Consider the following 25,172-nt stretch of genomic DNA (forward strand, 5'->3'; position numbering starts at 1 on the left):
CGACCATTTTAATCTATTAAAGGGATAGTTCACCCAAAAATGAAAATTCTGTCATCATTTCCTCACCCTCATGTTGTTCTAAACCTGTATGAATTTTTTATTATTTTGATGAACACAAAATAAGATATTTTGATAAATGATGGTATGCACACGTCTTTTGTAACCATTGACTTCCATAGTAGGAATAAAAATATGAGGGAATTCATTGGGTACCATCATCTGTGTACTTAACATCATTTATCAAATTATCTTCTTCATCCTTTATCAAATAACTAGAATAACCTACTATGGAAGTCAATAGTTACAAAAATATCTTCTTTTGTGTTTATCAAAATAAAAAAGTCATACAGGTTTAGAACATAAGGGTGCGTAAATGATGACAGAATTTTCATTTTTAGGTGAACTATCCCTTTAAATTCCAAAAAATTATCAGACACGCAAATATCCAAAGAAATTGTAACGCCTTGACATAATCAGTAATTATTATTATTAACCAATCTATCAGACTGTTTGTCATCATCACCAACAATATGTAACATTTACCATTTATGATTTACAATTTATAGCCACAAGATGGCAGGCTATATTCACAAATTCGTGCATGTGCGCATCATAATAAAGATCTTTTGAGTTTTGAGTATAGGCTTCCAGTAATTTTTACACAATTAGATCATTCCTTGTTTTTTTTATGTTATGTTGAATCTAAAACCAACAAAGAGAAAAATATTTAAGAATGTATGACATCAGTTTTGTAATTTCCATTCCAATTCGTAAATATTTTTTAAAATGGTAATCTGGTGAAACTTTGTTTGCATATCCAGTCAGGCATTTTTAGAAGATTTAAAGGTATAAAAAACATTATATAACTTTTTATAGACATATATGTGGCAACAACATAAACAAACAGCCTTTGTTGCCCAAAAGTTAAGGGATAGTTCACACAAAAATGAAAATTCTGGCATTAGTTACTCATTAGTTTTAAACACAAAAAAGCTACAGTATTATGATAAATGATGGTAACCGCTCAGTTGACGGTACCCACTGACTTCCATAGTTGGAGAAACAAAATCAGTGGAATTCAGTGAGTATCATCAACTTTGTGCTTACTATCATTTGTCAAAATATCATTTTTTTTTGTGTTCAGGAAAAGTAAGAAACATAAAGAATTAAAAAAGCCCACCCGCAATCTAACGGCTCTCCACTTTGCATTGTGCCACATTACTATACCTTTGGTGTGCATTATTTTCGAATAATATAACGGGCATCAGTTATTCCTTACTTAAATCATAACTTAAGCCATCAACTACTACACTGAGCTAATGTTAAAGTTAACTTTGGGCCATGCTTAGATGAAACCGTCTAAAACATCTCTTGTATTGTTGCCTCCTTAAGATGAAGTTGCATCATTGTTTTTCTCAAGTCTCTGGATAAAATAATCTTCTAAATGTTTAAATGCTAATTGCTCAAGCTAAGGATGACAATATCCTCTATTAAATGCCAAAATAGCCCATTTTTAACAATAGTCACTCTTTATTCTAACTGATAACTGATCTTTCACTATAGCACAAACTAATTCTTTTGATACAAGCTGATGACTTAAGCATCTCTTATTTTTCTCTTCTTCTATTTTTTTAAACGTCAGCTTGGGGCAGTCATTGACCTGTGGTAGAGCGCATGAATATATAATCTACCTGAGCAGGTCCATATTAGAATTCTCTTCGCTCTCTCTAGGTTTAATCAGACTACATGCTCATGGCTACTACAGTGAGGTTGTGAACTTTTAGTGGTGGAGTTCCCTCTCCTGTGGCACATAGGAACATTTGGCTCTCTGCTGTCACATCAAACATTCATTTTCTCAGAAGTAAGGAGTGACTGATGGTCACCTACCTGTCTGCCATCTACTATCTTCTCCTCAGCAGCCTATAGCTGTCTTTCTAATCCTTAGTTTCCCATTAGACATTTTTGCACATATTATCACTTCAGCTCAGGTCATGTCAGGCATTAAGTTGATTTAGGACATACATGACTTAAATCAGAACATTCTTAGGTTTTGTTAACATTGTGGTTGAAAATGAGCTAAATCATCGCACTTCATCCCAAGAATGACAATGCATTTTTTTTGTCATTTTATTTACTTCTAGACATTGCCCAATGTGGTAACTCAGTGAGTGAAGTCTCCTGAAATATAAAAAACAGTGTTCCTTTATGATCACCATCACTATGTTCATTTACAGCTTTTTTCTTAAAAAATGTACTCCACTTTATCTAAACCAAACCATTACAACAAGTGGTGATTGTTCTTTTGTGGATGTCTTGCTTTGAAAACTGCAGTGGGTTTTGGTGAGATTAAAGGTCCCAAACACATCCCCCAGAGGCTCTTATAAAGGGCATCCGTGTAAAAAATAGCAAGAATGGAAAGGCAAAAGCAGAAAGAAGGAAGACACATGTTAAATCTTATATAACAGTGGCAGATGACTGCAATTATGCTTTTATGTATAGTATACATACCTTTCCCAGTGTTAGATTCAGTTGAACTGTTTTTGCTTTATTCAGACATAAAGTATTGCATATAGAGAAGATGACCAAACACATCTTTCCAGAAGAGAGAGAGAGAGCTAAAGAAGTGCAGGTGTTTCCAAAGATAAATCGAAAAAGATCCTCCCTGCTGTGCGTCAGACCGCCACAACCTCAGCAGTCATGAGAGGTAATTAAAATCAGCGCTATCATTGCGTGTTTGGAGAGGTGCACTTTGGGGAGGAAGGATGCTCTGGCACTTCAGCGGAGGAGGGAACAGAGCAAAATCATCAGCCATTGTGTACAGAGGCTGCCTCCCACTCAACTGCCTCACAAGGCTCTGCTCCCATGTCGATGAGAATACTGATGCAAATGCAAACATGCAAATGCATGGCATTGAACATACGAAACACGGTGCAGTGCATCCCTTAAACCTACTGCAGGATCTTTGACATGCTTAGATGCAGAACAGCTGATTTGATGCTCACGTTGCCTCTAAGTGTTTCCTAAAAGAAATACCCAGTTTATTAGAGGTTACGTTTTTGTGTGGCATGATGGAGGAGGGTGTGCCCATGAAGGGAGTTTTTTGGGTCATTGGCTGTCTCTTGGTTCCCCATTTTGTAGTGACAGCTGGCAGCTGGGAGGCAGCTTTGCCCCTCGGTAAACATTCCCCTTGGCCTGCCATAGAATTCAAGAAGCTCTTTCTTACCTCTGGAGCGAGCACAGTTTTCTTTCCTCTTCTTTTGCTTATAAAAGTCTTATAACTGCTCTACAGTGGGTTTCAAAACTTCTTTATTGAGCAAGTTTATGAAACAACCATTAAATTCATCTGTGCAGAACAGCACAATGTGCGTAGAGTACACTGTCAGAAAAAAACAAACGGTCAAATAATGGTTTCTGAGCTGTTATTGGGGGGGTAGTACTCTTTCAAAAAGTATACTTTTGCACCTAAAGAGTTCATATTAGTACCTCTAAGGTACATATTAATACGATGTATCTATACCTATATGATACATATTCATAGATCAGTGTACATACATATTAGGACATTACTGCACCAGTGTCAGAGATCATATCTTTATTTGTATTTTAAAAGATGAAAAAGTACAAAAGTAAAATATATGCATAACTAAACATTATTAATAAATAATGTTAAACAAAAACATAAAATAATAAAATAACTAAATGGTTATTTTTACTACACTACACTACAACGGTTGTGTTAAAACAACACATTTTGGGGCGGTTTCCCGGACAGGGATTAGACTAGTCCTATTTAAATATTTAAATAAATAAATGTTTTTAGTAAGGCATGTTTGTTAAAACTAGTTATATTTCCTAATTAGACTAAGCCTAGTCCTGTCCGGGAAACCACCCCTTTGTGTCTAGTTAAGGACAACACATATAGGGGTGGTTTCCCAGACAGGGATTAGCTTAAGCCAGGACTACGCCTTATTTTAATTAATTAATGTATTTATTACAGGGAAAATGCATATTAATAGACATTTAAGCCAATATGCCAGTTAGCCAGATGGCTATTTTTCACCTGTAGACAGATGGTAATAGTTACCCTAAAAAACAAAAAAATTGATAAAAGTACATAATTAAATAACAATAAAGCAACTAGTATATTTAATAAAAGTACTATTAAACTAAGAATGTTCCAGTGTTGGGAAAGTTCACTTTCTACATGAACTAGTTCAGTTCACAGTTCACAAATTTTAAAATGAACTAGTTCAGTTCATAGTTCATATTTCCAAATTTTGAACTAGTTCACAGTTCCAAAAATGAACTAATTTATAGTTCTTTTTCCCCATATTATTATTATTTTTTTTTAAAATATTGCCATTATAGCCCTGTAGAACCACAGACAGCAATTATTTTATCAGTTTTAACACTGAAGCTAAATGCATCAGATTTCATCTTGATATCCAACTTTAAATCCTTATCCAACCAGGGTTTACGAGCATTGACTGTCTTTTAATTTTTGTATTTGCTTGCACATACCTTGAAAGGCTAGCGCTAGCCGGTGCTTCAAGGGGGTTTTCCGAGCGAAAAGCGCTGCGAGGCGTTGCGTGTATGACAACTCGCAGGTATTGCACACCGCACGTGCACGTTAAATAGCGTGAGCATAGTCAAAGTCTATTTCAAGATCCAGAATATGCGTAAGCAGCCTTTGTTAATCGTTAACGATTTAGGACAAATATGATGTTATTTAATGTTAAACTATGTGAGTGGCGCGGCAGGGATTTGGATAGCAGCGTCCAGTCAGCGTTGTTTTGATGACGTATGCAGCCTGGTGGCAGTGTTGCCAGATTGGGTGTTTTTCCGCTACACATTAAGGTCTGTTTACAGTGTGTTTTAGATGGGTTTTCGCCTGGAAGACTCTATAGAAATCTGGCACCCTACTGAATGACGTTAAAGTGAGAGAACGTGCCGTTCACAAGCCCCAGAATGAACGAGTTCACCTTGCGTTCATCAGGCAGTAATACAGTACGTTCAGTTCACGTTCGCCCAAAATATGAACTAGTTCATGAACTTTCGTTCGATGAACTCGTTCAGGCACAACACTGGAATGTTCATTAAAAACACAACGAATCAGTTAATAGGAAATATAACTAGTTTTAACAAACATGCCTAACTAAAACATTACTTGTGTGCATTTTGAGGGAAAACAAAGGGCACTGATGTATTTTAAAGCTCACGTAACACACGCTGTTTCTGCATTTCTGATATTAATCTGGAGTACCTATGGAGTAGTATGACATCCTTTATATCTCTGAAGAGTCTTTAGTTTAATCAGATTTATAAAAGAAAGATTAGCTTTAACGAATCTTTCCGATAACGTACGAAAAAATGAAGAAGGAGGAGTTATAACACGGGAGGAGCAAGTAGGAGTCATACAACACTATACAACACTGTTTTAACTTATGATTCACTACATGTTCGTGTGATTTATATAATATACACGCGCCTATTTCCAACATAAGACAGAAGTCTTACTTACCACGTGTAACTCGTCATGACCCGGTTCTGAAAATCCACCGCATCAAACGCACACGCAAAACTCCGCTGCTAATCCGGATAATAAACTATATCCATTGTTTCCATAAGGCTGGATGTCTTCTCCTTACATCCAAAAACACACTTCTTCTTGTGCCATTGTTGACTTTTGAAATTAAACAAGGCTGAGTGGCGTGATAAGCTGTTAGCAAGCTCTAGCGTCTCCCGCTGACTGACGGCTGGGCGGGGTTTTCCGGGGGAAGTTTTCCGGCGGAAGCCCATATAAAGAAGTGATACGTATCGAAAACCCCTGAAACGTCAGTTGGAACCGTAATCGAAAAAAATTAGCCGAAACTTGTATGAACCCTGGCGAAGTGCATTCGGCACAGAAATACTCTGAAACACGCCCAACTGCATTTTTGACACGTGCGTACCCTTTTCTTTTAGATATGAAATTTATCGCAAATGATCTTGAACTTGTGCGCAGTTCAGCAGTTTCAAACCTCCCCCTTTAAACAATGCGTAATTAATGTCATAGACATATAAAAGAGCGCTTGTCAATGTTTAAACCCAATTTCGAGCAGCAAGAATGCCTTAAAGACCGTTTCATTGGGTGCACGTGCGTGACGCGATAAGCGCCTGGTCTGAACTTTACTTCCTGTTTCTGTTTGTTTAATGGTCTGACTAGTTGCTGAAACTGAACTCTTAAACAAATACATTGTCGAAAATAACAAATGTTTTGGGTTCCTATGTAATCTACGTGTTGTTTATTTTGTTTTTTAAATAAATAAACGACTTTAAAAGGACTTTGTTGTTATTTATTCTTGGCGGAGTTTACCGGAAGTTACGTGATGACCACGAAAGCCGCTTGTTTATGTTGCTACTGCTGAATCGTCTATAGTTGAAAAAACCTGCAGCAATCAGACAAGCAAAAGTGCGTACGTCTGCTCAGACCCTGACGTGGCGCTAAGCACTTTTCCACGTCAAATACAGTTTTTATAAATATGGACTTTGCCGTGGATTTTTGCGTACGCACACGTTACGACTAAATCTGTGCATACGCAAGTTTTATAAATGAGGTCCCTGGGCTATACTGCCCTACAAAGGCTAAGTGCAACCACGCAAACACTGAAACCGAGAAAATGCCCTTAAAGGCTCTCTAAGCGAATCTGCGAGACGTTAGTTATTGTTGACGTTTGAAACTGTTTTCAAACAGACGGAGCGTAGCTAACTCCTCCCCCTCCCTTCCGTGCTTTCATGAACGTGCCCAACCCCCACCCCCAAATCCTTTTTGTCGTTTATTGGTTGGAATACTTTGTTTTGTTATGTGATGCTAGGTTTGGCCACTTGTTGATATTGCCGTTTGTGAAGCCTGGGCTATCTACAGAGATCGCGTTTTTTTACAGTTTGATCAGCGGACAGGCAGCAAGCAGATAGTGAGAAGATGTTTCCGGTATGTAACAAAAAATGTTTTATGGTCTAAAACGCTTCAATTAGCTTAGAGCGCCTTTAAAGTTTTTTTCACCAGCCAGTCAAAGTTAACTCAATTTTGACCAAATGCGTACGTCGCTTTGGCTTTGTAGGGCAGTATAGTCCCAGACTTAAAATCCATGTTTGTGCTGCCCTAATTTAAAAGCACCTTTAACTGAGATATCTTAACATATATCAGTGCAGTATTGTTTTTTGTAAAGTATGTCTGTGTGAAAAACTAAACAAACTGTCCTAACATAACTAGGATTTAGCTAAACCCTGTCTGGGAAACTGCCCCATAACGTGTTAAATAGGATAACACAAAACAATGTTTAAAAAAATGAACACATCCTTTCTTAGAGTGTACAATGTAGTTTAGAGAAAAGCACTAGAGTGGAATCATTCATCAGGACACAAGAATAAAGAAATAGCTGAATCAAAGAAAACAGCGCATTTGTCACACGGGCTTACATTTTGAAATGTGGGGGTGCGGGATAACTTTCAGATATGATATGTGTATTCCTGTACTTTATCACACCTTGATAAATATGTCTATGACAAACTTGACAAGAAGAGCCATGAGGGGTCTCATATATATTCATATGCAGCCCAGCCAGTGGAGATGCCTTCAAGCTTCTGAGCTGAGTGGGATGAAATATAACTCTGATTCATTACAGTGTGCTATGTGTGTTGGCAGCTGACATTAACCCATACAGTGATTCATGTGTGTCAGTGTCACTTTCCTCACGGGGACCGCGGCTGTGTGAGAGACAAGCGGGAATATTTGGAGGATAGTGTTGGAGGGGCACGGCCCCACTGCGTCCTATTCAGGATTAAATGAGTGTGCCAGGATAACAGGAAGTGATAGCATTGTTAAAAAAATGAATTTTACATTAATGATACTGTAACTTTATATTACCTTGAGAAACAACTACAACAATGATCATTCATGTTTTGCTTAACATAGTCAGATCCTAAAGAAATGCAATTGTAGCCTCCCAAACCTCCTTTGCACCCTAGGAATAATCTTATAGTTGTAGAAAGAAAAGCTGCTGTTGTTGTGGTTAAAGTTATGTAAATAGTTTCTACCGCACACGTTCATTTGTTTCGTATTTGGAGTCATCGTGCTCTTGAGACTTTGAGACATTGCTAACAGCCTTGGACAAGGCCACCGTCTCGGAAGGTCGATGAATTTTAACTAGAAAAACAAATTACTGCATCTAACGCACCATGACACAGGCTGTTAAATACTTGATTTAGTCTGTGTGGCAAACATATGATGCCTTAGTCTTGGTCTGTTTATCTTCATTAGTATTTATGTCAAAAACACACAGCTGATGCTCCACGAACTGTTTCATGTGGCTTTTTCGACAAAAACACAATTGTAACTTGCAATAATTGTCTTGTCTTGGTTTCCAAAAATATTTGCTTATATTTGTCCTCAGTCTTTGGGGATTTTATTTCGGTGGTGGGTCTTTGGGTGGCATCTCACAGCGGGTTTGAATCTCAGGTGTAACAGTTGTTTGCAACGGCTCTGACTTTCTCTGTCATTAGTTTAATGTGCAGTTCAGAAGTGAACACTTTGACAGCATTTCACTTGGTTGAAGAAACTTTAAAAGACCAGAGAAGATGTTAATTGGGATATCAAAGTGAATGGGCTGTCCCCTGGCGTGTGGGAGAGAGCCAGCCAGATGTTATGGTATTTGGGTTTTCTTTTTGAGAGAGAGAGAGAGAGAGAGACCTTCACTTGTTTATACAGCCCAATAAACCTTGTTAAATGGGATCAGTGAGTGCAGCAGGGAGCAGGATGAATGATTGTGTGTGTCTGTATATAAAGATCACAGATTGGAAGAGAATTAGCCCTCTGTGTAAAACTCACATATGCACATATGTCCTCACACATCTATGCTGTCAATCACACTCCCACACACACACCTAACCTGTGAGGTATTTAAACCTCGTGCACGCAGCAGGGTAACAAGCCCAGGTGTCTCTGTCATCTGTTACGGTATGGCAACAGCTTGCTTGAGACTACTGGGTGGAGACAGATGCAAACCCCACCTTATTTCCCTCATCCAGATGCTCTGCCAACTTTTTTAGTTTTCAATGACTTGGAAATGCTATAAAGTTTTGGGGTCATGCAGTTTTTGCACCTAAGGGATCTGCTCACCTTATTGAATTTTAGATTATGTCTGTAGAATGAATTATTCAGCATAGCAGTTTCAGAGGTAACGCTCAACGTATACTGACATATTCAAATGAAATTAGTATATTCAAGAGCAAATTTTATTTATTTGAAAATGCTTATATAAGTTCATAAAAAACTAATTATTTATCTATTTATACACTCTCAGAAAAGGCACAAAGCTGTCACTGGGCTGGTACACTTTCAAAAAGTGATGTAGTACTCAAGTCCGGTCTTGAGACCAATTTCTGCTTTCTCTGACTCGTCTCGGACTTGTTCCTTCAAAGACTCGGTCTTGACTCGGTCTCGGACCACAGTGGGAGGAGAAGGACTCGTAATTTCAGGCATAAAAAACGCATTTTTATGTTCATATAAAAAACACACAACACATAACAATAACAATTTTTTTAATGATAGTAAAAGCATAGTCCATATTAAAACGTTAAGACTGCTCCTCTAAACAATTCCCAATCTAGCTTAGTCTGTAGGCCTAACTGTTTTAGGTTATTAACTGGGGTGATATTAAATCATGAATATGAAAACTGACATGTTTTTATGGTCTTGGTCTCGACCCCTAAAGGACTCGGTCTGGACTCAGACTTGGTTCCTCAAAAACTCGGGCTTGACTCGAACTTGAATGTATTTGAAAACCAACGGACTCGGTCTCTGCCCTTCAAAGACTTGGCATAGGCGGTCTCGTCCCCATCACTACATATTAGGATCTTTTTAAAGGGTACTGTTCCAGTGACAACTTCTGTAGTTTTTATACTGACCGCGTCCACATTTTTTATATTTTCAGGTAACATTTTATAATAAGGTTTTATTTATTAAGAGTATAACTCTACATTAGTTACCATGATTATCATGACAATTACATCAGTTAACATAACAACACTTTAAAAATATTTATTAATTCATTATTAAGTTTATTAAGTAATTTACTAAGTCAAATTTTTGATGCCTTAATTTTTTAAGTATAATAAAAAGTTGTATCTGGAAACATTTGTAGTATCTGCAGATACATTAGTAGTTTTATTAAAAAACATAATTGTTAATTCATGTTCAGGTTTGTTGTTCCCAGATAACAAGCGCTCAAAACTAATAACACAAGGTAACCCGGATGCTGCAAATCATTTTGACAGGTATATTACAAAAAATGAAAATAAATGTCTTTTAATGACATTATATTTATAAATGATTCTGCCACATGATCTCACGGAAAGTCGTGTTATAGTCATAAAAATGTGATTAATTTATTTGTGTCCATGGCACGAAATTCAGCTCTTTTTGTGCCTTGTGCAACAATTTATTTTTCATGCCAATCAGCAAGAATTTCTATGAATATTTTTTCTAGTCCGTGGCACGACTTTCTTTTTTGTGTCATTTTATGTATTTTTTCCTCACTTTTCCCCATATTTCTAAATAATTTTCGCTTTGGGTTGGGGTTAGATTTAGGGTTTGGGTTAGGATTTATGTATTGGTTTCTACATGTTTTTCTTCCTCTTTTAAAACTATTCTCGCATTGAGTTGGGGTTAGAGTTGGGGTTTTGGTTTGGATGTCTAAAAATGTAACAGAAAGTAATTCTAACACCAACCTGACAATGGTAAGAAAATAGGAAAAAACAATGAGAAAACAATACATAAAATTACATGAAAAAGGAAATCGTGCCACGGACACGAAAAATTATTTATAGAAATTTGTGCGAGTGACACGAAAAAGACATTTGTGCTCAAGGCACGAAAAAAGCTGAATTATGTGCATGGACACGAATAAATTAATAAAATTTTTGTGATTATAACACGACTTTTTGTGAGATCTGTCTGCATTTGAACACCATTTGTTAAAAATTAGCAAATAAAATATTTTAAATCAATATTCAATGTTCCTTAGCTTACTTTTGAGGTAAATATCTGTATAATAAGTGGGATAATGGACAGGCAGCCATTTGTTATGATGAAATAAGCCCCATCAGTGTGATACAAGACCTGATCATTATTTCAGCAATTACAACCCGCTGCCACATTATCCCTAGCTACTGCATTAACTCATGTTAAGAAATGAAACCTTATTGTGAAGTGTTACTTGTATTTTTGTCTTATTACCACTTTAATTGGACTTTTGACTCAAAACCTTATAGAGATCCAGCCTTTGAGGGGGCCTTTTTTGAAATGCCAAACCTACTGTAATAAAACATTTTGGCTGTCTTTATGCAGATGTACAGAGGTAACAAAATTAGTTCAGTTTGTCCCGTCTGTTAAGTCACACCAATCTTTTAATACCGGCTTTAACCACGAAGACATACTTAAGGAGGTCTTTATGCTCAATCACTTTTATCTCTAGCAGGAACCATTACAAGGAAGAACAATTTCACCCTGATTAAACACTTAGACTCTAAATTAACTGCTGCTAACCATCGAGGCGCTTGTGCTACGAACCACAGAGAGCACTTCTCATGGAAGTCAAAGCATTCATAACATTTTTGGGATGTTTCTGAATGAAATAGTGCCTGCTTAGTCGATTCTTTGTTGTCAAAATCCTAATAAACGACTGGGGACAGAGTACTTTCCGATTCAATCACTTTAAATGTTTTGCATTTCTAATGAGACAATTAGGAAATTGAAATCTGATGATTAGCATGCCCACAAACTGCTGTAAATAATTTGATCTGAATGTAACAGTGTGCACTAGTTAGAAAGAATGGAATTAAGTCTATACTAATTGGTTAAATGAGTCATTCATAAGGATCATCATGCCTTCTAAATTGACCACCCTGTGAGATGTTCTGTAATTTGGTGTTTTGTTCCTACGTCACCATTTATAAATATGTATGTACTTTTCTCAATGCATCGCTCGGCACTCTGCAATTAGTTTTGTTTTCCTTGAATGCTGTGTAATTGTGTTTCTTATATGCATGTCTTTGTTTCTTGGCGGATGTTTGTGAAAGGAGTGAAAGCGCTTTGACATTAGTCTTTGAACACGAACGAGTTCTCGCCGGTTTGCACGATACATTTGACGACACAGTTGTCACCAAGACGTGGGTGATAACCGGAGAACTGCATCTTGTCTGTTTTTTTATTATTATCCCTGTAAAGTGTGCTGTCACTGCCTGCACGACATCGCTCCTACGTCTACTTTAAGCGGCTCTCGAGCCAGTGGCTCAGTCATTATCTGTTTACACCAATTGACTCTGCCATTTCCTCAGCTCCTTATCTCCCTCTGTAGCAATTTAAGCCGAGTGTGAATAAAATTATTCTGGTAGTTATGAATAGCTGCTCTGAATGTTTCCTTCGTACTAGAGGAAGCCTATTTAAATGAATTCGTGTTCAGCCGTTTCCCGCATTGCTGTCGTGAAGAAAATGAATAAATAAATAAAAGTCTAGAAATGAGAAAATCAAACATGTGGAAAGGAAGTGTTGCTCGACAAAAAGCGAAGGTGTTTCAGCACACCGACCGAAAGTTAGTCAAATAAAAATCAAGAGTCACACTAAAGTCAAAGCTCTAGCCATTAGCCATAAGATCAATCTGAAATAATGGATTTGCTCCTCACAAAAAATCATTCCTAAGCTTCCCAATTCCTGTTAAGACAACATCACAGTAGGCAGCTTTTCTTCATAGATTAACTGCTGCCAGAATGAACGAGTTTGTTGGCCTCCGTCTGTCTGCACCGTCTGTCCTACAGGAGGAGGTTGAAGATGTGATTGAGAAGGTCATGGTAAATCTGATCCCCCTGCTCCTGTCAGACCTTGTGCGAAATAGTCTGGGTGGATTTGCGCCCCGGCTGAGGCTCAATCCCTTCACGTTAATATATTTGGGCGGGGTGGGGAGATAAGGCATGTTTTATCGGTAGAAGAGGGTAATTTAAAAATGTTGACAAAGCAGCTCAGATTAGAATCTTGCCAGGCTGGATGGGGCCTGCATTGTCTCTGGTCTGCGATAAAAGGGTGCTCTAATTTGTTGTATAATAAAGACTTCAAAAATAGCAGAATTATGTTCAGAGACCTAAATGTTATGATTGCATATACGTGGGATAAATTGAAATTTCTGTGGAAGACAACATATTGGTTTAGTGTGGCTATTATAATTAAACATGTTTCTATATGAAGAGCTCAGATTCAAAAGTTGCTAAACGTCCAACCTGATCTCACAAAATACGTGAAATAGTCACACATTATTTTGCTCAGTTTTGCGTTACATTGTCATGTATTTCCACCAATTCTTTTCTGTGACAGTTTCACCTATTGGTTACTCAACTGTTTTTCCTATTTTCTTACAATTGTCGCTTTGGTTTGGGGTTAGAACAACTTTCTATTACATAAAATGACATCCTTACCCAAACCCAACTCTAACCCTAACGTCAGGCGACAATGGTTTAAAAAGCATATGAAAAATTAATATAAACCAATACTTTAAGTAACATCCTAACGCAAGCACCAAATCTAACCCTAAACCGAAACGACAATTGTTTAAAAATAGGAAAAACAGTTGAGTAACCAATACGTTAAACTGTCACGGAAAAGAAAGTTGTGGCAGGGGCACGTAAAATGGTGGAAATGACAATGTCACGCAAAACTGAGCAAAACAATGCGTGACTATTTCACGGAAATTTCTGAGATCAGGTTGTAAACTTCACCTTCATCTACACTGAGATAATGACTGACTGAATGCGCTCGGCATGTAATATATGTTCATCAAAAACTTTTGCTTCTAATCCCAGCTTCACTATCAGAAATATTGCTTTGTTAGCAGAATCGTTAAACGCCATGTTGATTTTTCAGCAAAGTCCACTAAGTGCACGGAAGAAGAATTAGGCCCTGTACAAAATGCACACTATGGACTTCCTCAGAGTCCACACTTTGATGATATCATGTAGTGCAGAGCTTAGGGACCACAAGGGTGCACTGGAGTCATATTTTGGGACAGACTCGAGCGTCATGCCGGAAATAGAAAGAGAAGTTGCCCATAAGTGTGAACTCCTCTCTTCTGTTGTCTGATTGGCCTGACTGCTCTTTTGCAAGGACTTTTGGGTTGGTAAAGTGCAGGACTTCACCGAAGACCCCATCAAGGGTGCAAAGGGGGCGCTAATAAGCACACTTCAGAGCATAAAAATGACAGATGGGATACCCTACGGACTCGTAGACTAAGCGAGTACATGCAATTTAAGGCATTTCAATAAATTACTAATAACCTTTTCATTGTCATTAAATTGAACATTAAAACAAGAGTCTGATAAATGAAATGCTAATTTACTAGAAAAAATGTCAGGTGTACTTATAGGGTTTTGCATTTGAGCTGTTCATATGTTGGCTGCGTCCGAAACCGCATACTGTTCAGTAGGTACCGAATGAGATGAAGTATTTACTTACTGACTGTTAAAACAGTAGGCACTGTATAGTATGAATCCTAGTAGTATGAATGCGATTCGGACATACTACATCCGCCATGTTGATACATCACGTGACATACGTCGTCATCACGTCACGTCAAATAATAGTGCGAAAACCCTGCTTTCGCCTTTCTTCTTTGTTAAGAAACACTGCGCCAGGGGGATTCTGGGGTAGTGAAGTGTCCAACGTATGCACACCTCGAAATCTAACCGGAAGTATAGGTCATCCGGGTACTTTCGTTTACTGTTTTTGGAATAATGCGCATTTGGACATACTACTCGTCTCGCATCCTGCTTTTCGCCTACTATATAGTATGGAAGTAGGCGGTTTTGGATGCATCACACGTTTATATTATACCATTGATTGGTTATGTCAAAATTTTGTCATTGGTACCTGAACAGATTCTTAAACCTAGTTCATATGATGAACTTTACCTGTGGTGGTTACCTTGCTGAAAAAAACTAAGCTGGTTGGCAGCTGGTCTCTCAGCCTGGTTTAGCCGGTATGGTCATTTGTGATACATAAACACACACTATATAATTGTGATATTTATAATTGCTTTTAGTAATTGTAATAATATTTTATAACTTCTCTAGCCTTTAGCCCATTTCTCTGAGCTGTGTTTGTGAGAGTTATGATAGTGGAAGTGAAATTGACAGGCAGAGATTAAAACATTGTTATGGTGAGGATGGCTGACTATCTCCAGACTCAGGCAGAAAGAAGCCAATCTTCAGCCTTCACTTGCTCTTGGAGATAACTTACCCGGTGAATCATCAAAGCATGTTTAGAAAGCAAACATCCAAAATTCCCTTCATCCTTTTCAGCACAGAATTGGTTTTCATAAATCCTCTTGTTTTAATTTTCATCCATCAGTCTTGCCGGTGGTGCTTAACAGACATGCCCAGGAAGCGAAACAATATCCAATAATGCAAATTTTAATTATTTTTCCAAACCAGCACAAACCGTAGATGGTGTCAGGTTGAAGGGCTCAAACAGAGTAAGAAGGTGAGGAGGAGGGAAGCCAAAAGGGCAGAACTAGTTGATAAACATGACCTTTTTGTGATAGTTATCTGGTTCGTGCTGGGTTAGAGCGAGATGGTACGCATGAGGAATAGGAATGCTATTGATGGGAATCTTTGCAAGATCAACCCATCCTGTTTTTTTAGGTACCCCCTAATCTTTAAAGACACTCACTCTCAATACCGCTAGCGTGGTTGAACTCACTCACCCCAGAAGAGACCAAACTCAAGGCTGTCTGGCAGGGCAAAAAACCTTCACCCCTCCTCTCTCTGTTTTCTGCAAAACTAAAACACAGCCTCTGGAGAATTTTCCTGACAAAAGCTTATTCACATTCAGCCAGTCACACACTCGAGATTCCATATGTGGAATCCATGAGATGATGATTGTCACCATAGATGTGTTGCTCTTCAAAAGCCTCGCCTGTCTGGAGGTCCTGCGTGCCCCAGCATCAAGCCTCATAGGCTTCAGTCCAATGTCTGAAGCTATCACCCACACTGACTCAAAATAAGCATCTTTTCCCTATTGAAAATGAAAAGGAGCAGCCTGGAGCTCAAACGCCACGGACAGAGCTCCTATTGATTTTATAGCACAAGCTGCTGGTAAGCCGTGCTCTCTCTGGCATACTAAATTCCCTGCCCTTCTGGGTGGGCTTGATGAACTGCCCAGATTGCTCTCACTCATTCCTCTTGTCAGAAGCCCTTACAGATCTCGAGCGAGATGGATGTCTTACCTGTGGCCTTGTGTGTATGCGAAACAGAGTCACCTAAATGCTTCCCAACTCTTGAAGCTTTTTAGCTCGGCGTGCGATGATGGATAGCTTTTCTGAGAAATTGCTTCAAATGTTTTTGCAGAAATGGCAGAGCGGAGGATAAATCTCCCGCTCTGTGAAGATTGGGCATTTAGTGTGAATGTCGGCACATAAACCTGTCATTGCTCTCGATGAAGGTAGAGGTTGGCCTAATAGTTGAACATTTTATGTACATGGAGGTGTTTTGCAGACACATTTAGAGGGCGTACCATCATTCGGCAGTCAACATGAAACAACACTCAACCCTTTTACTTCCGTAATACTGGACATTATCCATTATTTCCATTGCAACTTAAGTGGGACTTGACATGTGATCATTATATGATAGGTGGTAAAAAATACAAGAGTTTGGTGCTGTCTTCCACAAATTAAAGTTGCTTTAGAGGCGAAGATTGCATACAGAAACAAACCCTAATGTTATTACCAAAATGTACACCGACGAATCATTCAAAATAATAGGAATGTACATAAGGAAAGTAAATAGGGTGATTTTTACTTCATGTTGACTTCATACACCTCCATTAAAGGGACACTCCACTTTTTTTGAAAATATGCTCATTTTCCAGCTCCCCTAGAGTTGAACATTTGATTTTTAGCGTTTTGGAATCCATTCAGCCGATCTCCGGGTTTGGCGTTTCCACTTTTAGCATAGCTTAGCATAATTCATTGAATCTGATTAGACCATTAGCATCACGCTCAAAAATGACCAAAGAGTTTTGATATTTTTCCTATTTAAAACTTGACTCTTCTGTAGTTACATCATGTACTAAGACCGACGGAAAATTTAAAGTTGCAATTTTCCAGGCAGATATGATTAGGACTATACTCTCATTCTGGCGTAATAATCAAGGACTCTGCTGTCGTAACATGGCTGCAGCAAGCGTAGTGGTATTATGCACAGACCGAAAATAGTTCCCTTGGTTACTTTCTATGGCAGGGGACTATTTTCAGCCAGTGCATAATATCACTACTTCGGTCTTAGTACACGATATAACTACAGAAGAGTCAAGTTTTAAATAGAAAAAATATCGAAACTCTTTGGGTTTTTTTTGCGCGATGCTAATGGTCTAATCAGATTCAATATATTGTGCTAAGCTATGCTAAAAGTGCTAGCGCCAGACCCTGAGATCAGCTGAATGGATTCCAAAATTGTAAGAATTAAATGTTTAACTCTAGGGGAGCTGGAAAAGGAGCATATTTTCAAAAAAAGTGGAATGTCCCTTTAATACACAATGTAACTACAGAAGAGTCAAGTTTTAAATAGGAAACATTTCGAAACTCTTTGCTAATTTTTGAGCATGATGCTGATGGTCTGCTATGCTAAAAGTGGTACCCTCAGATCCAGAGATCATCTGAATGGATTCCAAAATGGTAAAAATTGATTAAAAAGTGTTTAACTCTAGGGGAGCTGGAAAATGAGCCTATTTTCAAAAAAGTGGAACAAACAAATCTTGATTTAAACCAAAACATTTTAACATTGATTCATCATTGGCTTTTTTACACAACTCTTGCATTCCTCTTTATATGACGGCCCCCTTGCAAACACTCTGAGAAAAAGTACAGACAAAGACGTGCAGCGTTGGCATTCTTAAAACTGACTTTATTTTTCTAAATTTTTAAATATCTTTCTAACTATTATCTTCATAGATGTAAACTACTGTATTTAAAAGGTGTGCTTTTTTCTACAGCATGTATCAAGCTGAAACTGCTGTTTTTGTTGAGAGGTCACGTACACAATGTTGCAGGCCTAAGTGGTGAGCGACAGGGCCTATGAGACTCTATGGATGTGATTGACTAATAACAGTCATGTTTAAGTGGGAAAGATGCAAGGCTGTGATGGAGATGAAAGAGCAAGCGAGCGAAAGACGGAGTGACCTGAAGATGTGCGCTTGGAGGAGGCAGAAGAGACAGGCACTAGGTGCTCTGAGAGCGGGTTGTAGGGCAGAGCTTTTCACACTCCGCTGGAGCTCCTTCAAAAAACATTTAGTTTAAGACCCAGAACTGCACAACTTCACAACATAAAGTGGATCCAAACAAAAGGCAACATTTACAGTAATATTCCCAGCGAGGCGGCTGATCAATATCTCGACTTTTGTAAGCTGAAGAAATCAAACTGGAGATGAGAGACTGGCTTGGATGAATTTTGGAGGCTAAAGTACATGCATGTCAGTTATTGAAGGTTCTGAAATGAGGTGAATTTCTGAAAAACTACGTTGTTATAGATGTTATAAATGAAACTCCATGTTTGAGTCTACATCTATTTCTACCTGTCTGACATATAGGGATTAGTAATTGAGAGTGATGAGAAGAAGAACTTACTGTATACATTATAACATTACATTTTGACTCCGGATGTGTTTCGCATACATAAATATGGCTAGGTACAGAAGTTTTTCACAATTTAAAGGAACAGTATGTAGGATTGTGGCCAAAACTGGTACTGCAATCACACAACTGGTGGCCAATATACAAAATGACAACATAAACATCAGTTGAGGGCTGCAACTCCATTTTTTAAATGACAATATCCTGGCCGGACCACTGTTGTTAGTGATACAAGTATTTGAAATGAAAATGATTTCTTAATGTCTAGTGACATATCAGGGCCATTTTATGATTAATTGATATAAATTTCTTACATACTGTTCCTTTAAATATTTTAAGGGCAAATCTGCTGTTTTCTATGTTGGCTAAACTTCTTTGAAGCCCTTGTATGATTGTTATTTGAAAACCAAAAGCCCTTGGAGTTTATAATATATACTGTATCAATTGATAACTAAGCAACTAAAGCGTCATATTTATTAATATTTAATTTTTCCTTTCTGTGTAATTGTTGTTGATGTATAGCATTAATAGAAAGAAATATATGAAATATAGTTTTTATATGATATTCATAAGCATAACTTATATATTTTTTGTGTTGAGACTGAGATCCTACAGTCCCATTAGCCCATAAAGAGCCCTGTCTATATGAATGGTCCTATCACAGTTCTGTATCTTTAATAAAGAACAGAAGCACATGGCAGTACTCTTTGTTTTCACAATGATCGTCTGTTTTTATAAACCCTTGATGTCCAGCTTTTGGCAATTGTATGAACACTTTCAATATTTTCTAAAAATAGTTATAGACTATACACAATTAGGAAATCTACATTTGGCAGCCACCTGCTATATGCTGCTGATAGATGAAAAATCTACAGTAATAATGACAACAATATATTCATATTAATACGCCTTTGAATTATAAGGGCCTCAAATGAACCTCATTGTAAATCACAGTAAACTACATTTTTAAATTCTTAATAAAACAAATGTAATACCAAAACCTTTGGTGGGCTAAAAGATTATATTTAATAACAAGCATTTAAACCCTGTTATAAAAGTTAATGCAGGAGATGTCTGAAATGGGAATAATGGATCTGAACTTAAAAAATGACCTGGTGTAAATAGCATGCAGAGCCCTGTGAAATAACTCGGATAGGTAGAGCGTATAAAGAACAGTAAGGGCTGAGGCAGCATCCCCCCCTGCAGGGGGGATGAACGGATGTGATGGGCCCATGGTCGAGCATGGCTTGTGAATTGGGTAAAAGTGGCACTAGGTGAGGAGGGCTCAATGTCCAACCCATGAGAGAAACCAACAATGTGTACAATCTTGTGAGTGTAAAGAGGCGCTCACCAGCTATGGGCTACTGAGCTGTGCGTAAGGCGAATAGTGGGACAGCCTTTCGGTACATATAGTATGTCAAAATCATGACGGTCCTCCCCCTCATAGGACTTCACAGAATCACTGGGCTACTTTTCCATTTCAAGAATTTCAATCGCAGTACTTGAACAAAATGACATTGAAGAGAGGACAAGCATTCTACTCGAGTAGCCCTTGGGGGAGGGAGGTGTGTGATAAAGAGTTTGTGTGAACGGACAGAAACGTTGACTGAAAAATTAGGAATAAAAGGAAGCACCAATGATCTAACAATTACCATCTATATTTATATATACTGTAATAGAAAGAGGGTTAACGCCCTGCGGCCCTTCAAAGAATTCCCTTTGGCTCGAGTCTGTGGTTTTAACGTCTCGGCTTCCTCTGTGCTTATGCGTGGTTACCCCATGCCTTCATCTCTTTCAGACGGGAGTGGTCCTCCTGTTGGCCGCGTCTTTGAAGTCCTTCGCGTTGGAGTTGTGAGCCTGCAAAAACTCCCTCTCGGAGTTGAGCAAGGCACCCATCGCAGCCTTGGAAGGATCCCTAGACAGGGTGTACATGGAGATGTCTGCGGCGGCAGGGCCCGTGTAGCCGCTCTTGCCCATTGGCGAGGGGTCACGGGAGGCCGGCTCACTGGAGCGACAGCTGGAACGTCGACGGAAGCGGTAACGGTAACTGGGGATGCGGCTGAAGGCCGACTTCTTGATCAGCTCGGTGCGAGATTTGGCGCGCTGCTTACGGTGCTTTTCAATGAACATGTGCACGGCGAGCACGCCCACCATCTCGGCCATGATGAAGGATAGAGCGCCGAAATAGAAAGACCAGCCGTACGAGTAGCTCTTCTTCGAATCGCTCTGGCCCGGGTCACCCGAATTGGCAGATATGTACACGATGATTCCTATGATGTTACTTAGACCTGTGTGGAGTAGAGAGAGAGGGGATAGAGTAAACGGAAGAGAAAGAAAGAGCCACGCAGCTGTAGCGCATCATTCCGTATCATTACACAAGAATGCATCACTCATCAGCCATGCGTAACAAAAGATAAAAAGAACAATTGAAATATTTTAATTAGCTTTTTATCATCTCTGTGATATTGAAGGGTAAATAATTACTAGTTTGGTATTGAATATTTAGATCATTACCAATGGGATGAGTACCATGTGTACACGATCAGTCACTGGCAGTGCATGACCACGATCACGAGGATTGATTCATCATGATTCAGTGTACTCATAAGTGCCTAATGGGGTCTTTCTATAAATATTTGACCGGCACGGAATTCTGTTTGAGGATTCCCGTCTGCCACCCATTTCCGGGCCAGAACTACAGCAGTGGGTCAATATGTTGGCCTGCTGTTTGTTTACACTGCTCTAGCTGGCCCATTTATTTCCTTTGTCAATAATCACAGTTAATCTGGAAAGTCAACACGGATCTGCAGCGTGCAGAGAGGGCGACATCGTAACCTGTGTGGGAATTAGTTTGTTCTCAACATGCTGTATTATAAACCATCAATCAGGCATTAAAAACTCCACTTGACAGTGGTTTAAAAACACCCAAAAAGACTGTGCAATAACGCTGAAATATAAACGGGCTGAGCAACTTTAGGGTTGATGCAATAGGTTTAATCTCTCTTACCAGCAGAGACAAAGAAGATTCCAGCACTGAGAATGACATTGTGTCGGCTCCTATAAAACTCACTGGCAGCCACACACAAACCTCCCATGAACAGAAGTCCAACACTCATGATGGGGAAGATACTGGATGCTCTCACAGCTCCTAGGGGAGAAACGGGCAGACAAACACACACAGTTGTGTCATTATAAATAGCACAGAGGGCCTCTTCGCACACAAAAGCATAAAACGTATTCATGATGTGTTCATGCAGATTGTAGCTTTTTGTGAAATCAGTTTAGATTTAAATTGATCAAATATGTAACATAAACAGTGTTCCCGTCATGCTAAAATACAGAATATGGTAAAAGATATGAAATGTGACACCCGTTCGTCTAGTTAACAATACCCTACAGCCATGAATGTATTCACAACATAGCACAGCCTCTTGTGCCATATGGCTTAAATATAATCACCAATGACTTTTGTTGGCAGCTTGTCTATTTAAGGGTTACCAACATAATGACATATAAGTTCACACACTTTAATATTTTTGGATATGTCATTTAAATTTCACTTCTGTCTCAAATGCCCCTCTACACTGTTAGAAAAAATGGTCTCGAGCTACCTTTAAAAAAGCCCCTTATATCAGGGGTGTCACGATTCTCCAAATCCTCAATTCGATTACGTTTTAGATTCTAAGGTACTCAACACGTCTTGCTTGGCAAGCCGACCGAACGTGACATGGGGGCGTGGCAGCATCAACGTTTCCATTTTTTTATTCGAAGTTCAAGGTTGTGACTTAATTTTGATCGATTTCGATTTAAAATCGAAATCGTGACACCCTTACCTAATACTGTACCAGTATATACATATATTTGTTACATACAAATCTGAGGTACTAATATGAACTCCTTTGATGCCCCATTGACCACTAGGGACCATTTTTTGACAATTTGTAAATAGGCATCAAGAGAATGTCACATAGGTATTTTGACTATTAAATCCATCCTCAGTGAGCCATCTGTAGTTGCTCTTAAGATATTTCCTTGAGGCGATTTCTTAAGTCTTCCCTGATTTGAGCACCGCAATAGACACCATCTGTCCAAAACGCCTCATACTTTCTCCTCCCAATTATTTGCGGAGGGTTCTGATGCAGAGAACGCAGCACACATGGGGCTACTCAGACCAAACCCCTCACTCCCTTCACCTCTTCACTGTGTTTTAAATCAAGCTTGATCAGCCTCTTCTGAAATAGGATAAAAGCTAAAGGAGGCATCGGAGAGTGTCAGGATCAATGTCAATAGCCAAGCTGACTGCCCTTATCAGCATGCCGCTGCTATGCGTACTGCATCGCTACAGCATTTGCCCTTCAGAACCGTTTTCCTCTCAAAGACAAACATTTTGGCACAAGAGGGGTACTTACATTTACAGATAAAATAACAACATGTGATAGGGGTTTTCAGATCTGAAAGTGTGTCAGCTTTCTCTAATCTCAAGTCAACCTTTAAGCGGCCTTTGAAATCACAATTAGACTTTAGCGGTTAGTTTTTGAGACTGTGCGTGTTAGTTTTGAGGCCATTCTCAGCAATGTCAAATTTACAGTCGTTCTTATCAGGAAAATGCACAAGGCATGCACTAGTAGGCCTACTATACAAATTTTGGTTCAGTTAAATGCACTAAAAAAATAATAATGTATCTGATGATTTCACCTGCTGCAGACTAGCAAGTAACAAATCGCGGTTCATGGCTGTATAGCCTACTAACATAAAAAACGAGCGAAAAGCCCCGGCAATATTTTAGGATCAAAGCGGGAACAATGTCAAATGTGCATTTCAAATGAGTTCATGGGGAATTTATCTTTTGATATAAAAACTGAAAACTTTTTACCTGATCATATTAATTGATTAAATATTCAATAGTTTTAATAAAATAAATATAAAGATTACAGTCTTTTTTTATAAAGAAAAGAACATTTGCAATAGGTATTACCTCAAATGTTTTCTGTGTTTTCTTTTTCTTTGAGAAGAGCTCAGATGCAAAACCCTCAGATGCAAAAAGGGCAATGTTTTCTTGTAAATTAGCAGTTATTTATCATATGTTTAGGTTCAGTAATTTCACTTTAATGCCAATGAAAAGGTTATTAGTCAGTAAATGTTTTATTTTCACTAATGTCATTTTCTTGGTATTTAACTGTTTTAGTCTCCACTCACTCTTTAATGTCCTTTTTTGAATAAAGACTCAAAAATTCAGTCAATATCCAATATATTCGGTAAAAAACCTCTTGAAACTTCAGTGCGCTTAGAGGACTTTGCTGAAAATTCAATGTGGTACTGGATTCTGGCAAAAACTGGTATTTCTAAATGGTCTGAGGCAGGGATTAAGCGGATTTAAAGAGAAATTATTTGATGAATGTATAATACGTGCCAAAAGTCTAATTTTTAACGAAAAAGTGTTTAAAACAATAATTTTGCAGTTTCAACGCTGGTGTGGGAATAACCAACCCATTCTCACCAAAAAAACATACAAATGACACGCAGTGTGATTATCGTGCAATAGATACACCAAATTTTGCGTGCATTTGATACGCCAGTCCTTCCCATTCACTTATATGGCGAATCGTTTCGTGTCGTTTTATTTATTGTTTTCTCATTTGTTTTCTGTTTTTTTTCCCATTGTCACTTGGGTTTAGGGTTAGAACAAATTTTTTGTTATAAAAAAATGACATCCTAACCCAAACCCCATCTCTAACCTCAACTCCAAACGACCATGGCTTAAATATAGACAAAAACATAGAGAAACCTGTATATTAAATAACCTGCTTAAACAAATTTGAAATCTAACCCTAAACCCAAGCGAAAATGGTTTAAAAAACAGAAAACAAATGAGAAACCAATAAATAAAACGACACAAAACGATTCACACTATAAGTGAATGGGAAGGACTGGCGTATCATATGCACGCAAAAGCGGAATTTGGCGTATCTATTGCACGATAATCACACTGCGTGTCATTTGTACACATATTGGTGAGAATGGATAGGAATAACACAGGTAACCTTAAGATTAATGAACTTTTCCCAATACAACAAAAATTAAATGGATTCAAATGACCTTAAACACTGGAAGTTAATTATACACAATTATATTGGATCAGATGTAAACCCACTCATTGATGGACAGATGGGGTCCGTTCTTCGTAGACTGCACTCTATGGCTTTGTTTTCGTTCTGAAGCAGAACAAATGTCATCCTCGTTCTCATTTCTTCCTTCTCTCCTATCATTTCTCATTCTCCTGGGTGGATCAGCAGTCTCTCATGGCACACCTCATTAATATATTGGTGCCCAGGGGAAGACAAAATACTCCTCCATCATCCAATTTTCCTGCCATCCTTGAGAAATGGATCAGTGGCCGAGCCGTGCTTAATTACAGCTGGAAACGGTGGATATTTATTGAGGAGGACTATATGGAGTGTTAGC

General features: G+C 38.4%; 1 protein-coding gene across 1 annotated transcript in view; it reads right to left on the minus strand.

The window, feature by feature from the left end:
* Positions 1-17,964: 17,964 nt before the first annotated feature.
* cacng3b (calcium channel, voltage-dependent, gamma subunit 3b) overlaps positions 17,965-25,172 on the minus strand; it is a 39,256-nt gene continuing 32,048 nt past the window's right edge. The window contains exons 3-4 of the mRNA XM_055193240.2: positions 21,718-21,858; positions 17,965-20,998 (exon numbers count right to left, since the gene is read on the minus strand). Coding sequence (XP_055049215.1) covers positions 20,505-20,998; positions 21,718-21,858 — 635 coding nt within the window. The 3' untranslated portion in view covers positions 17,965-20,504. The remainder of the gene's footprint in view (positions 20,999-21,717; positions 21,859-25,172) is intronic.

This window comes from Misgurnus anguillicaudatus, chromosome 19 (genome assembly GCF_027580225.2).
Source record: "Misgurnus anguillicaudatus chromosome 19, ASM2758022v2, whole genome shotgun sequence".
Lineage (NCBI taxonomy): Eukaryota > Metazoa > Chordata > Actinopteri > Cypriniformes > Cobitidae > Misgurnus > Misgurnus anguillicaudatus.